This window comes from Apteryx mantelli, chromosome 3 (assembly GCF_036417845.1).
Source record: "Apteryx mantelli isolate bAptMan1 chromosome 3, bAptMan1.hap1, whole genome shotgun sequence".
Classification (NCBI taxonomy): Eukaryota; Metazoa; Chordata; class Aves; order Apterygiformes; family Apterygidae; genus Apteryx; species Apteryx mantelli.
Window position 1 is genome coordinate 111969702 of NC_089980.1, and position 13313 is coordinate 111983014.

The 13313-nt window shown below is 38.2% G+C and overlaps 1 protein-coding gene across 2 annotated transcripts in view; it reads left to right on the forward strand.

Moving 5' to 3' along the window:
* Nucleotides 1–12875, forward strand: part of BMP5 (bone morphogenetic protein 5) — a 58959-nt gene extending 46084 nt beyond the window's left edge. The window contains exons 5-7 of one of the 2 annotated variants that reach the window (XM_013953271.2): nucleotides 4530–4606; nucleotides 6109–6219; nucleotides 10316–10450. In XM_013953271.2, the coding sequence (XP_013808725.1) occupies nucleotides 4530–4606; nucleotides 6109–6219; nucleotides 10316–10357 (230 nt within the window). In that variant the 3' untranslated portion in view covers nucleotides 10358–10450. Of the gene's footprint in view, nucleotides 1–4529; nucleotides 4607–6108; nucleotides 6220–10315; nucleotides 10451–10493 lie in introns of those variants that run through there. The other variant, XM_013953270.2, reaches the window with a different exon arrangement.
* Nucleotides 12876–13313: the final 438 nt, after the last annotated feature.

Sequence of the window (13313 nt, forward strand, 5' to 3'; positions counted from 1 at the left end):
ATATTCAGATAATTCAGAGTATCAAGATAATGAATATATCTGAAGTGATGACTTACATATTTATTATTCAGCCTTTCTCCTTTAGCTGTAGGGACTTCTGGTGTTAAAACTTCTGAAAATATCATGACTGAGGGAAAACTTGAAAAAGAACAATCTTCAGCTTTCAGTTGTTTTTCTGCTCGGGTGCTATCTAAAACAAGACTGTGACTTTCCTTACTTTCTCATATGCACATCTTTCCCACATTTTTCAGTCACATTTTGCAAGATATTTACAAAATGATGTGCATTCTGGGTGACTGAATTTAAAATTCCTGTTAATAGCTGAAACAGGAAACCTCAATATTTACCTCCTATGAGCATTCATATTAGTCAAAATCAGTATACAGATGCTTGTAGAAAGTGATTGATGAAACAGTTGAAATTTTTTAGCTTCTAAGACCTTTACTCTCCTCTACTTTCTTACTTCTAATGGGCAATTCAGAACAATGGATGACTGAGTTCTTGATTATATTAAAGGCATACAGATTTTTGAAAAATCTGTGATTTAGGTATCCTTAGGGTATCCTAACTTGCTTCCAGTGGCTACTACAGAAAGACACAGGACTTGCATAGGGTTTGGATATATCTTTTGGCCTTACGTGTCCTGAGGTAACTGACGGTATCTGAGATGGCAACAGGTAACTGTATGTGGAGAACTGAACCAAGCCCTTAACAACTGTCATTGAGAGCCAGCTCATTAAGGACCAGGAAGATACCATAGGAAAGAAAGTAGTATCCATCTTTAAAAAGGAATGAGAATTAGGGGTATTATAGCTTAGTAAGCCTAACTGCAGCACCAATGGTGATATTAGGACAAATTACTTAGTACTGCAAATGAGTAGCTAAGCTCACAAGGGAGACATGCATATGGTATATCTTGACTTGTGTACAGCTTTTGATGCAATCTCAAGAGATATTTTGTGATCCAGGTGCATTCATCAAAAAGTGGGTACACAGCTGGTTAAAAAAGTCATATTCAAAGAATATTTTGCCAATAATTGTGAAATTTAGGCAGGTGTTTTGAATGGTATCTCATTGAGTCTCTTCTGGATCTGATTCAGTCCAACATTTTATTGGTAATTTGGGTGACTGATCACTTCCCTAGATCTGGCATCCTCTATGAACTTATTGAGGGTGTACCCTGTTTCACTGAACAGGTTGTTAACAAAGACATTAAACTGTATTGGCTCCAGTACTGATTCCTGAGGGACATCCCTAGTAACCGGCTGCCAGCTGGACTTAGTACCATTGATCACAACCCTCTGAGACCAACAGTCCAGCCAATTTCCCACCCATTATATTGTTTATATATCCAAACCATATCTCACCAATTTATCTATAAGAATACTATGGGAAATCATATCAAAAGCAAAATGAACAACATCCACTGCTCTCCCAAAATCCACAGAGCTAGTCATCTCAACTCAGAAAACACTCAGGTTAGTTAGGCACGGTTGCTCCTTGATAAATCCCTGCTGTCTCTTCCCAAACACCTTCTTGTTCTTCATGTGACTGGATATGGCTTCCAGGAGGATTTGCTCCATAGTCTTCCCAGAAACTGAGGTGAGACTCACTGCCCTCTTGAAGATGGGTGTGATATTTTCCATTTTTGAGTCATCAGAAACAACCTCCAGGCACCACATACATTTAAAAATGGTAGGGAGTGACCTTACAGTCATTTTGGTGAGCTCATTACGCACCCTCAGGTGCATTCCTTCTGCTCTCATGGGCCTGTGTATCTTCAGTTTGCTTAAATGGCTCCTAACTCAATTTTCTTTACTGGGGGTAGTGCTTCAGTCTCTAGGTCCAGGGACTTGGGAGTCCTGAGGGCAAATCTTGCCAGTAAAAAACAAGGTAAAGAAGGCACTGAGTACCTCAACCTTTTCTGAGTTATTTGTTATGAGGTCCCAAGCCCTGCTGAGCAATGGACCCACATTTTTCTTACTTTCCCTTTTGCTGCCAATGTACCTGTAGAAGCCTGTCTTGTTGCCCTTCTCATCCCTCACCAGTTTCAGCTCCAGCTGAGCTTTAGCTTTTCTCATTCCATCCCTGCATGCTCAGGCAATGCCTGTATATTTCTTGTGTGTAGCTCATCCCACTTCCACATTAGAGTACTTCCTTTTGGAATTTGAACTCAGCCAGGAGTTTTCTATAAAGCTGTGCTGGCTTTGTGCCACACCTGTTCAACAACTTGGGACATCAGAATGGATTGATTGATCTTGTGCTTCAAGGAGGCTCTCCTGGAAGATCAGCCAGCTCTCCTGGCCTCCTTTGCCCTGGGGGCCAGCCTGTCATGAAACCCTATCAAGAAAATCTCTGAACAAGCTGAAATATGTTCTCCTGAAGTCTGGGGCTGTAATTCTGTAGTTGGTCTTGCCCACATCTCTCAGAACCTTTAACTCCACCATCTCATGGTTGCTGCAGCCAAAGCTCTCATCAACCTTCACACCCCCAACCAGTTCTTTATTCATGGATATGTGTAAATAAAACATAATGCTAAGGTTAACTTAACAGCAGTACCTGAAAAAAAGATCTGAAGCTTGTAGTAGATTATTTGACAGTGTGGTTTTGCTGAAAAATTCCCATTCTGGGATATATTGCTTAAACCATAGGAAATAATTATTTTACTTTACTTGGTACTCTCTTCAATCTTGGCCATCACAACTTCAAAAGGATGTCAACAAACTAAAGAGAATCCAAGGAACTGATGATATCACAGATCAGGACACTCAAGAGAATGGAACTTATTTAGTTTAGAAAAGTTGTAAGAGTGGCAAAGGAGCAGGAGGCTAGGGAATCGTGGGAAATTCTAACAATATTTTTAAGACAAAAAACAATGCTTTAGAAAAGAATAAAGATCAATTATCCTGCTGAAAGCAGGACAAGAAGTTATTGGCTAATTTGTGGAAAAACTCATTTAGGCTAGGTATTTGGAAAGGTTTTCTACAGGGATAGTGAAGCACTAGAACAGGTTATCTCAGACACTGTAAAACTTCCTTCTTGGAGGTTTTTAAATATAGATTAGGCAAGCAACTGTCAGCAATGGCCTACATATACCAATTCCATCTTACAGCAGAAAGATGAACTAAATTAGCACTGAGAGCTTTTGCAGCCTTCCATTTCTATGATTTCATTGTGCTTAAATATGAACTTTAATTAATGGGACCATTAGTATTTCTAAACATATACATAAGTATTTCATTGAACCAAGCTCTAAGGAACCTTGCAGGATAAAGGCAAAAGTTCTGGAGGAAACTTATGTTCTGGAGCTATGTCATGGAGTTATTCCTGTCAACAGAAATCTTTTCCATATTATTCTAGGATATATTGGAAAATGACTATTTTTTCATTTTATGCAAAAAAGCCTCTCTCTTAATATTCCAAGAATTTTTAAAAAGACACCTCCCTCCCAGGCTCCAGTCTTTTTGTGTTAAAAACATTTCTAAAAAAACCTTCTATTCCTGAAAATGAAAATTTGATTTTTTTCGGTGTCTTTCTTGTATGTCCTTGTTGTTGTTGTTGTACATTTCAGCCAATGTTGGGTTTTTTTTGCCAGAAAGGATATTTTGGTCCAAAAAAAGGCACATTAAGCATTCTTTAAATGGAACCAGAGGAGACAGACTGTCCTCCTAGCTCCATCGCATGCCTCACTGACAGCATCATTAGAGCTAGCATCCTGAACTAACTCAGGTGGTGCTAATGCAATGAAGATATTAGCCCATTCCCTTCCCTTTCTATTACTCTGGGGCAGGTTGTAGTAAGGAACGAGCACTGCATTTTCTCAAGGATTAGGATTGTCCTGGACAAGCATGTATGGAAGGTTCTGTGTGTCCTTCTATCCTGGCAAATCTCTGACAGTGCAGAAATATTTAGGCCTTTAAAAAGCATTTGTTATTCTACTCGTTTACATTAATATTAACAATTAAAATCATTAGCTGATGAATATTTCTGGAAAATATGGTAAAAAATGAAGGAAAATATGGTGAAAATGAAAATGTGCTGATGTTTAAATAACAAATTTTGTAAGTTTTGTTGTATCATGACAATTTTATTTCTTAATTTATCTTTTGAACTGGGCTGCTATCTTCTCTTTACCTGGCAATTAAATCTGAGCCAAGAAACAAAAGACTTCAGTATACCTTGGGATGGGCTCTCAGCGTCCTCCTTTGGTTACCTGTGCCAATATTATCAAAGTTGTTACTTAGCTAGCCAGAAAATGGACGTCATGCAGACTTATTTCCCCTAATACTGAAGGCATCATTTCCACTGTGTACACAAATGATATCATGCTGACACCGCTGATTCTGAATTTCCAAGTTTACACCGAATTTAAGACCTACCCTATGAATATGAATGACAACCCTAGGAATATAAATGACAGTAAGCTTCTTCCTTTCTGTTGTACTGTTTGGTCAGGAGCTCAAAAACAGCTAAATACTGTCAGTTGTAGCAATGTTTCTAAACAATTTTTTATTATTTTCTTCCTATAGATTATAATACAAGTGAGCAAAAGCAAGCATGTAAGAAACATGAACTTTATGTGAGTTTCCGAGACTTAGGATGGCAGGTATGGTTATAAATGCTGTTTCCTATCAATTCTAATCAGGAAAACTTATTTTACACTCTCCCCTCAGTTATAGTTGGACATTTCCTCATGGTATGTGGTATTTCACTGATGAGAGAAAAATTCTTAAAGTGTGTTTTGCAATGGCATGTTAAACTCCGCAATCCTTTAGGACAAATTATAGAGCTAGTCACCTTTCCAGTCTGCAGATCTCAGGGATAACAATATCTGTTTAATTTTTTTGGCTGTTTCTCTCTCAAACTTTTCCCCAGCTTTAACGGGTTTATGATCTGGATTCATTCACCTTAAGATAAATCCAAACCATTACTCAAGATCTGAATAGATCTGAAGTAAATGAAACCAAAATCCTCATACTAAGCAATACAATTTTTGAAATTTGCACCCGAATTTTCCCTGGTTCACCACTAGCTACAGCAGGTCAGAAAGATTTCATTGGGTTAGAGTCTATAGGGAACTAGCACTTGGATTACTGTTCAGTGATTTTGATAAAACCATAGCTAAGCTCATATAATTCCTAGCATCAATCTGTTGTAGGAAAAACTCATCCTGCTGTACAATAACAAAAAAGAAGGTATATGTGGTAAGAGATCAGAAGGACAGAGGTAGTGTATTATCAAGAAAAGAAAAAAGAGATTCTTTTTGCCAGAAAGTAAGGACTTGTCTACAAAGAAATAACAAGAAGGCTATCAGCAACCAGTAACCTTAAAATGTTGCATATGTCAGTAAGAACTTAGAGATGCAAGGCTCTCAGATCTTTGGTAATTCAAGGTGGCCATAGAGGAAAGAATATCGATTTTTTTCACAAGATAATAGAAGAATTCAAAATTCTGGTTGCAGAACGAAAGGTATTTGTACAATATTTGATTAGTGAAATTTGGGATGAAGTGAGATAAAAAGAAACTGAAACCATGGAATATGTACCTGGTTCTTTCCCCTTCTTCCCACCACAGCTCCATTACCTTTGCCTGGCAAAGAAGAAATTCAACAAACCAAACATATAGCCTTCATTAAAATTTTAAAATATTTTCCCTCATGTGATCTTTTTCCTATGCTGTCTGTATTGCTAGAAGTAGTCAAAATGCATCTTTCAGTGACAATTCCAATGGGTAATTACTTATAACCTTTTGTCTCATGCAATAATGGGAATAATGATATTGAATATGCTGAGGAAAGAGGATGCATTTTAATTACTTTTGTTGCACCAAAAAGTGCTCAGGAATTTCAATCAGAGAGGAAAAGTATGTTTGGACCTTTAATTCCCCTTACAGCCTCATTCAGCACAGATTTGTAAGTTTAACTTAATTTTCATTTGAGTTTTGCAGGAACAAATCAAATACTTTTTTTGGCAAAAAAAGTATCTTTACATGCCACATTATGGAGTTCATTTTGTCCTTGGACAAGTCTTAGTTAGTTTGATATAGTTTTAAATTCTCTGAACTAGAAAAAAAGAAAAAAGAGTACGTTCACTTGTTTTTCTGTTTTAGGACTGGATTATTGCACCGGAGGGCTATGCTGCGTTTTACTGCGATGGAGAGTGTTCTTTCCCACTCAATGCCCACATGAATGCAACGAACCATGCCATTGTTCAGACGCTGGTATGCCTCTGCCTATGTTATCGTTGTCTATTTTGTAGTTGCAAGCATCTTGGCACAGGATCTGTCTGTCTCTTCCTCTCTGTTTGCTACTATTAGATTTTGATTATATTTCTGTAAATGATAACCCGTTTCAAAGACATGCTTTGAGGATTGCACTGAATAGTGGATGAACTGTCCAGAGTGGCCTGTTCATTTCAAATGCAATAATACATGAAAAGACTGTGTCATACCACTGAAGAATTTTGTAGGCATGAACCAAAGGAGGGCGCTGGCCCCATTTCCAAGAGTTTTTTGCAGCTCCATGTTAACATCTACGTGCTATACCTTCCAGAAATGTTGACACTTGGCCACTCTGTAGACCTTTGCTGTCAGCTGTTGGCAGAGAAGCTCAAAATGTAATGTAATGTGAAGCCTTGCAAGCAGATGTGTTAGCATGTGAGACACTGTGTTCAGTCATGCCTGGCTAACAAATGCAATTTATAAACAAGTGTGTTTGGATTTGTTGCTCTGCCTGGTACATGTAAGAGGAGATTTGCAGCCAGCTTTCTGCCTCTGCCAGTTCTTAGGCTAGTCTTTGTATCAGCTGGGGCAGCCGAAAGGATGAGCTGAGTTGTATCAGCTGGCAAGGCCTCCTCTACCCCCAAAAGGTCCAGTTATGGTTCTGAAAGCACCACACTTCCAGAAACCAAGACCCTTAGAATATGCCTAAGTGTAATGCTTTGAGTCTGATATCTAGTTATAATTTTCCACCTATGCCAGCTGAAGTGCCTCTGGACATCATTAAGAACAGACAGGACAAATTAAGAAACAGAGGAACGAGAGTGGGAGTAAGAAATCAGAACCGGAAATGATTGCCAGTCCTAATTAGTTTCTAGAAAGGTCAAGGCACTCAACTGTGACTAAAGAAACATGGGTTTAAGGCTCCCCCCGATTTAAGCTCGTGATGAGGAAAGTATCCTGACCACCAGACCGTGCTGATGAGTCTGTCTCTGACGATGATCTTTTTCTTTGCTTTTGACAAAAAACCCTGAGAAACCTGTTCTGCTTCAGAAGTGGGTGCAGCTATTACCCTCCCAGGGGAAAAATAAACACCTCCCACTCACCCAAACAAAGAAAGCTTGGTTTTCATTGATTCTTTCTAACAGAAGACAAAATTTGCCTGTGAAAATTGCCAAGTATTTCTACATGACAGGGATATTTTAAAAAACCACATGGCCTGAGACCTTTTCCTTTCCATTCAGCTTCTCATTTATGCACCTTCCACAAGTCCTGCCACTGATGCAACATTTTATTCCTCTAGCCCAGAGTTCAAGTCAGCAAGATTCACAAAAAGAAGGGAAAAAGTCAGAGGTTGGGAATAAACAGAAGAGTTGTAGTAAGGGGTTCAGGTGCAGGTAAAAAGCAAATGCTAGTTAGCAAGGGATATAGTAATGTGTCCATGAGATGATGAAGAACAGTACATGTGCAGCCATGAAATGAAAAGAAATAGGTCAGCAAAGCAATAGTTTAGCATTATGTAAACATTGCCCAGAAAAGTTGCCAATACCAGTGAGATCCCTAGGTTAGAGTTCCCTCCTACAGTTATGGACTGTGAAATAAAAAGTGGTCCACTGCTATTCTCACTTGTGCATCTACCCTTTCCAAAAATTGTTAATTTCCCATGGTTAACAAATTTCTGTCGAATGTCTTTTTTTTTTAAATTGGATACTTACATTTTCCCTCCTATTTATGGCCTTTTTGGAATTGTGTGTCTCCCTCTGCATGTACTGTACATGCATTCAGTTATGCAGCCAAAAAATCATGAGGCTAATTAAATTTTAACTGCACATAAATTAGATGAGATAACAGTAGTTGAATGCTTTCTGGTTTAAATTATATAAAATTCAGATTTACACAAGGTGTGCACATGGGGATGGCTTGGGAAACAATTATTCATACACCCCACCCTAACCCAAATGTAATCATCTCCCAGCCATACTGATTACACCATTCTAAAAAAGCCCACTCTTTGGGTTGGGAAGCGATTGTTCCTTGGTACCCCTCCAAACTTTACTGACTCATTTTTTTTTTTCTTTTGTAACAAGCATAGGAGAAATGTTGGGCCAGTACCTCTCTCTCTCCTTTTTTTCTGCAGGAGAAATAATACTGAACTTAGATAGAACACATAGATGCATATAAATGCAAGATAGATCATGTTTAAATGAGTTGATATTATTTTCTTCTCCTCTCTTGCTTCCTGTGAGCCTCTGGAAAAGTATTGGAGTGGAATCGACCACATGGTGATTGCAGTCTGTGGATTAGCAGGCAGCCTCACACTGACTTCCAGGCTTTTGAAATTCTCACCTTAATAAAGATACTATTTAAAAGCATGGCCTGCCTGTCAGTATTGCCATTGTTAGGACAAAGCCACATTTTCTTCTGAAACAGATGTGTTTACTGTGCAGTGTAGTCACTGGAGATGCTGTTGCCCCACACCTGATCATCACCAGCTCTTCCTTCTTGCTACTGCTCCCTCTGCTGAGGCTTTGTAACTAAACACATGAATGCTCCTTTCAGAGCACCCCCTGGCTTGAGTCGCCCAGCACCAACAGGGACTAGAAATACAATTAATGAAAGAGGTTTAATCCCAGTGTCTCAGCACTGACAGTTAGCACCATGATGAAGTGCCTCCTGCTTGGCCCCCGCCAGGGTTGGTGCCTGGGCTGAGTGCCCCAGCAGGAGGGTCCATGCTACCCACGCACAGCGCTGCACTGCTTCCCACGGCTCCCTGTGGCCACCTCGGGCTGGTGCTGCCAGCAGAGCCTGGCCCTGGCTCAGCTACTGCTCTGGGGGGGTCTTGCCTCTCTGACCCCTGAAAGAGAGCAGAGCTCTCAAGCGTGGACTTCACCGTAGCTTAGTGGAGAAAAGGCAGCCCAGAGAGAGAGAGAGAGAACCATAGTAGCCCATTTCCAAAGCTTGTGGCTGGCCAGGATATTCCTGGCTATCTGTACGGTGAAAAAGGCTAGGAAGTCTAACACCGGAGATGCCTGCACATTCACAGAGCTGTGGAGCTCATAGTTGGAGAGACGGAGGCTGGTGGGACAAGAAGTTATGGCAGGGCAAACATCTGCTCAGGCAAGGCACAATCATTCTTCAGTGCTTTGCTATTCATTTGTTAAACTGTTTTTAAATGTGTGTCTAAACCCTTACTAAACTGCTACTTCAGGATTTATTATTGCTCATTTCAAAAGACCTTCTCATGGTAACATTTATGTAAAAATCGTTTCCTGATAGACTGTTCTCTGTTGTCTGGCAAAGACTCTGAGTTTATATCACTGCAAGACAGATGGCTATAACAGATTTACAAAGACTTAACATACAAACGAAAGCTATTACTGCTGAAGTCTTCATCCATGCCTTAATAATCTCTTGCCCTGTCTATTACAACTCCCTCCTTTCTGGCCTGCCCAGTTTCCAAGTCTTCAGCATGAGTAGAATATTATTACATCCAACTTTAAAGTACAAAGAACTTGTATTTCCCCCATTTTCAGATATTTCCACTAGATCTTGTTCATTCTGGGATGCTGTTCAAAACTGTTTTCTTTCTCTTTAACCTTCCATTGATATATTCCAGCCTTGTGTACAGAAAGCCTTCTCTGTCTCAACCCCTTCCCCAAACCTTCTGTCCAGCTGGCACCCACCTTATGAATTGATTTTGACTTCAGTGGAAGTAGAATTGGATACAGAGATCCCAAGATAAGACCTGAAAAATACACTGATGTTGTCTGCAAACCCACATCTTAGTGTTTCACAGGCTGAAACTAGTGTTTCAGAACAAGCCTTTGCTATCCACAGCAAACTTTGTGTGCTCCTCCATGCTGAGAAGAATCTTGCTCAGGAAGGCAATTTAGCACATGCTGAAGTCCTATTGAGTCCAGGGACTTCAGCGTGGGCTTCATGTTAAGTGTTGTCCTGAACAGAGATGGTACTAACCATATGTTTAAGTGTTTTCCTAAAGAGCAGCCCAATTCTGATGCTTTTCTAAATTTCATCTGAAAACCAACTTTCTATCTTGGCTGTTCCACCTAATTTATCTCTCCATCTGCTGTTGTTTAAGTCTGCCCATTCGGCTGAAATCAGGGGAAAGTTCTGGAGGTAAGGTGGGATTTAAAGTTGCTAACCAAAGAAAATCTGTAACCACAGCACTCTTTGAATTGTATAGCCATGCTTTGCACTGACCTGATCCTTGTACCTCTCTGTTTGATATATGAGCAATGTATTTATCTGTCTTTCAGGTTCATTTGATGTTCCCTGATCATGTACCAAAGCCATGCTGTGCACCAACAAAACTGAATGCAATCTCCGTGCTCTACTTTGATGACAGTTCCAATGTTATTCTAAAAAAATACAGGAATATGGTGGTGCGTTCATGTGGCTGCCACTAGAACAAAAAAATAATAATCTAAAGCAGAGGGTTTTGTTCAGAATTGTAATAAAGTCAAGTTATGAGCGTTGCTGATGAAAAGGCAACCCTAAATTTATTCCATTTCATGTCATCTCTCATTTAAATGTACAGTATAATGTATATAGTAGCTTTTATTTATTTAAAAGTATATAGTTTCTTTTGTATGAGCAAAATTTCAAAACCATTTATTTTATGGGTCACCTTACTATGCAGTAGAACTTCAAAAAATGATTTTTCAATTGAATATACTGGAACCTACTTCATTTCATTTCGATATTTTAAAGTAAAACCTTTGTATAGATTTTTTAAAGAAGTGAGAAACTCCAGAACTTCTGTAACTGCTTTATATTGTTAAAGGAGCTAAAACATGTTTGGTCATATTGTGCCAATGAAAACTGTGGTGGGGTATTTATTTAGAAAAAGGCACGGAGAAAAAAAAAAAACTATACAAAACTGCTTGGCTAAACATATTTTTTCTTTTAGAAGTTCTGCTCCATTAGAAAAAGTGAAATGTCTAACAGTGTTTAAGTAAATAGTAGATAGAAAATAGAAGTTAAAAGGTTGCACATAATTGTTTTAACTATTTTCTTTAACAAGATCAGTGTAACTGGAGGAGTATGTTATTTCTTGGCTTGTGGGTTGTAGACTTTGCAAAAGGCTCAAAGCTTCAGGAATTCTGTGGAGACAGACTCCAGCCTCTATCTATAACTTTCCATGTTAACACTAAAAATTGAACTACAACATTCTTACCTCAAATCAGGTCAGTTTATTATCTATGGCACTACTGCGACAAATATTTTTTAATAACGGCAAAAGGTAAAATCAAACACACAAGCCCTCCCGTTATACAGGTGAGTGACTATGTACCCAAATCATGCAGAAGACCAGTGTTTGGAGAGGCTTAGCTCCTGCTTCCCAATATGTTTTCTGACTGTGCAAGGAGAAGGATGTAGCAGCTGCTGCACAGGGACAGTCCTGTGGCCTGTCTGACTCAGGATCTCGTCTCTGCTGGTGCCTGTCCTCAGAGGAAAATGAAAAACACTTTTCCCAAGGAGCTGTTGGGTAATTATCTGTAGCCTGTTTTAGGCCCCCTATTCTTTTCTATCGTTTAGAGATTGGCCAAAATCATGAAGCATAAGATTTAATATGTTTTCTTCTCTTAGCATTAACTTTTGTCACTTTGAAAATTCTCAAATCCATATAAATAATCATTTTTTAAATACTCCTAAATTTTTGGCCTCCAATAAACTCCTGTGGTTGTGAATTGCACAGTTTAATTCCAGATAGTAATCGTTCTCACCACCACAACCCATATGCTTGTTTTGAATTTACCACATTTAATATCTTTGGATACCCCTTGTTTTAGTATTATGAAAATGGGAAAATAGAAACTCCGTTTCCTCTTTATTGTGTGATTAATTATAATATATGCTTTTATCATGAATTGGCTTGATTAAAAATGTTATATTTAAACAGTTCTCAGAGTGTTGTTAAAAAATGAATAGACCATATCAATTTCTCCTATCTTAGAGAATCTATTCATTTAAACTCTGATTTCAGTGGCTATTTAAAGTATATTTCAGAAAAACTCAGATTATTACAGACTGATAAAATCAGTGGAAGTGTGTGCGTGTGTGAGTGTGTGTATGCATGTATGTATGAAAATGTCTGTTTTTTTTGCCGAAACTAATTTATTTTATCTTATTATTGGAGTACTACCATAAATCTTTTCTACTCATACACTCAGTTTTTTGAAAAATTAACAGTTCTGCTTTCAGTCTCTGGAGCTCTTTCTCCTTAATATTACAGTTCCATTTTATACTTCCATTTCTACTTTATGCTTACTTTCCCTACATACCTATGTCTGTTGCAGTTGCAGTTCATGTACAATGGTGTGTTTCAAAATATAACGTCTCCCATTGAATTACCATTTTGAAACACTTAAATAATGAAAGTTAAATTTCATAGGGCTGTCTTCAAAAAATGTACTTGTTTGTGTATAAATCAGGTAGATGGATATGCTTTTCGAACTCGATTTATTCTAAATAGAATTTGATGAAAACTAAATTTTGGGTACATTAAGTAATATATTTTTGAATAATGGTGTACCATTTTAAGAATAAGAAACTGAAGATTATTGTTACATTATTCTTTAAAATATGCTGTTGGAATATATTTCTATATTTTAAGACGTAATAAACCTGTAATACTATTTTGCTCTGCTGTGATTTTGATTCTGAGCCACATGATAAAATGATGCCAGCTTCATATATTCTTTTAAAGGTAAAAGCAAGAGATTGCCAATAATTATGGATAGATTTTGTTGCGGTTTATTAATACAGACATTTTGCAAAATGACTTATTTTTTTACTTCTTAAGCTGCAGCTGGTTGTACCATCTACTGTCTCCAAACTACTAACACTCCAGTCAAAACACACTGAAAAATAGAAACAGTTTAAAAAATTCTCCTTAAATTGCTAACTGGTCATTCCTTTGTTTGAAAGGAAGGATGTTGGCATCACACCCTCTGCATGCTCCAGAAAAGTGTATATATTTCCCATTGTGTTTTAATGTAAACTTGTTCAGGTGTCCCCTTCTCCAATAGTACCTAGTAAGGTACTTTTTTGTTCTTTTGCTAGGTTCTATCCCA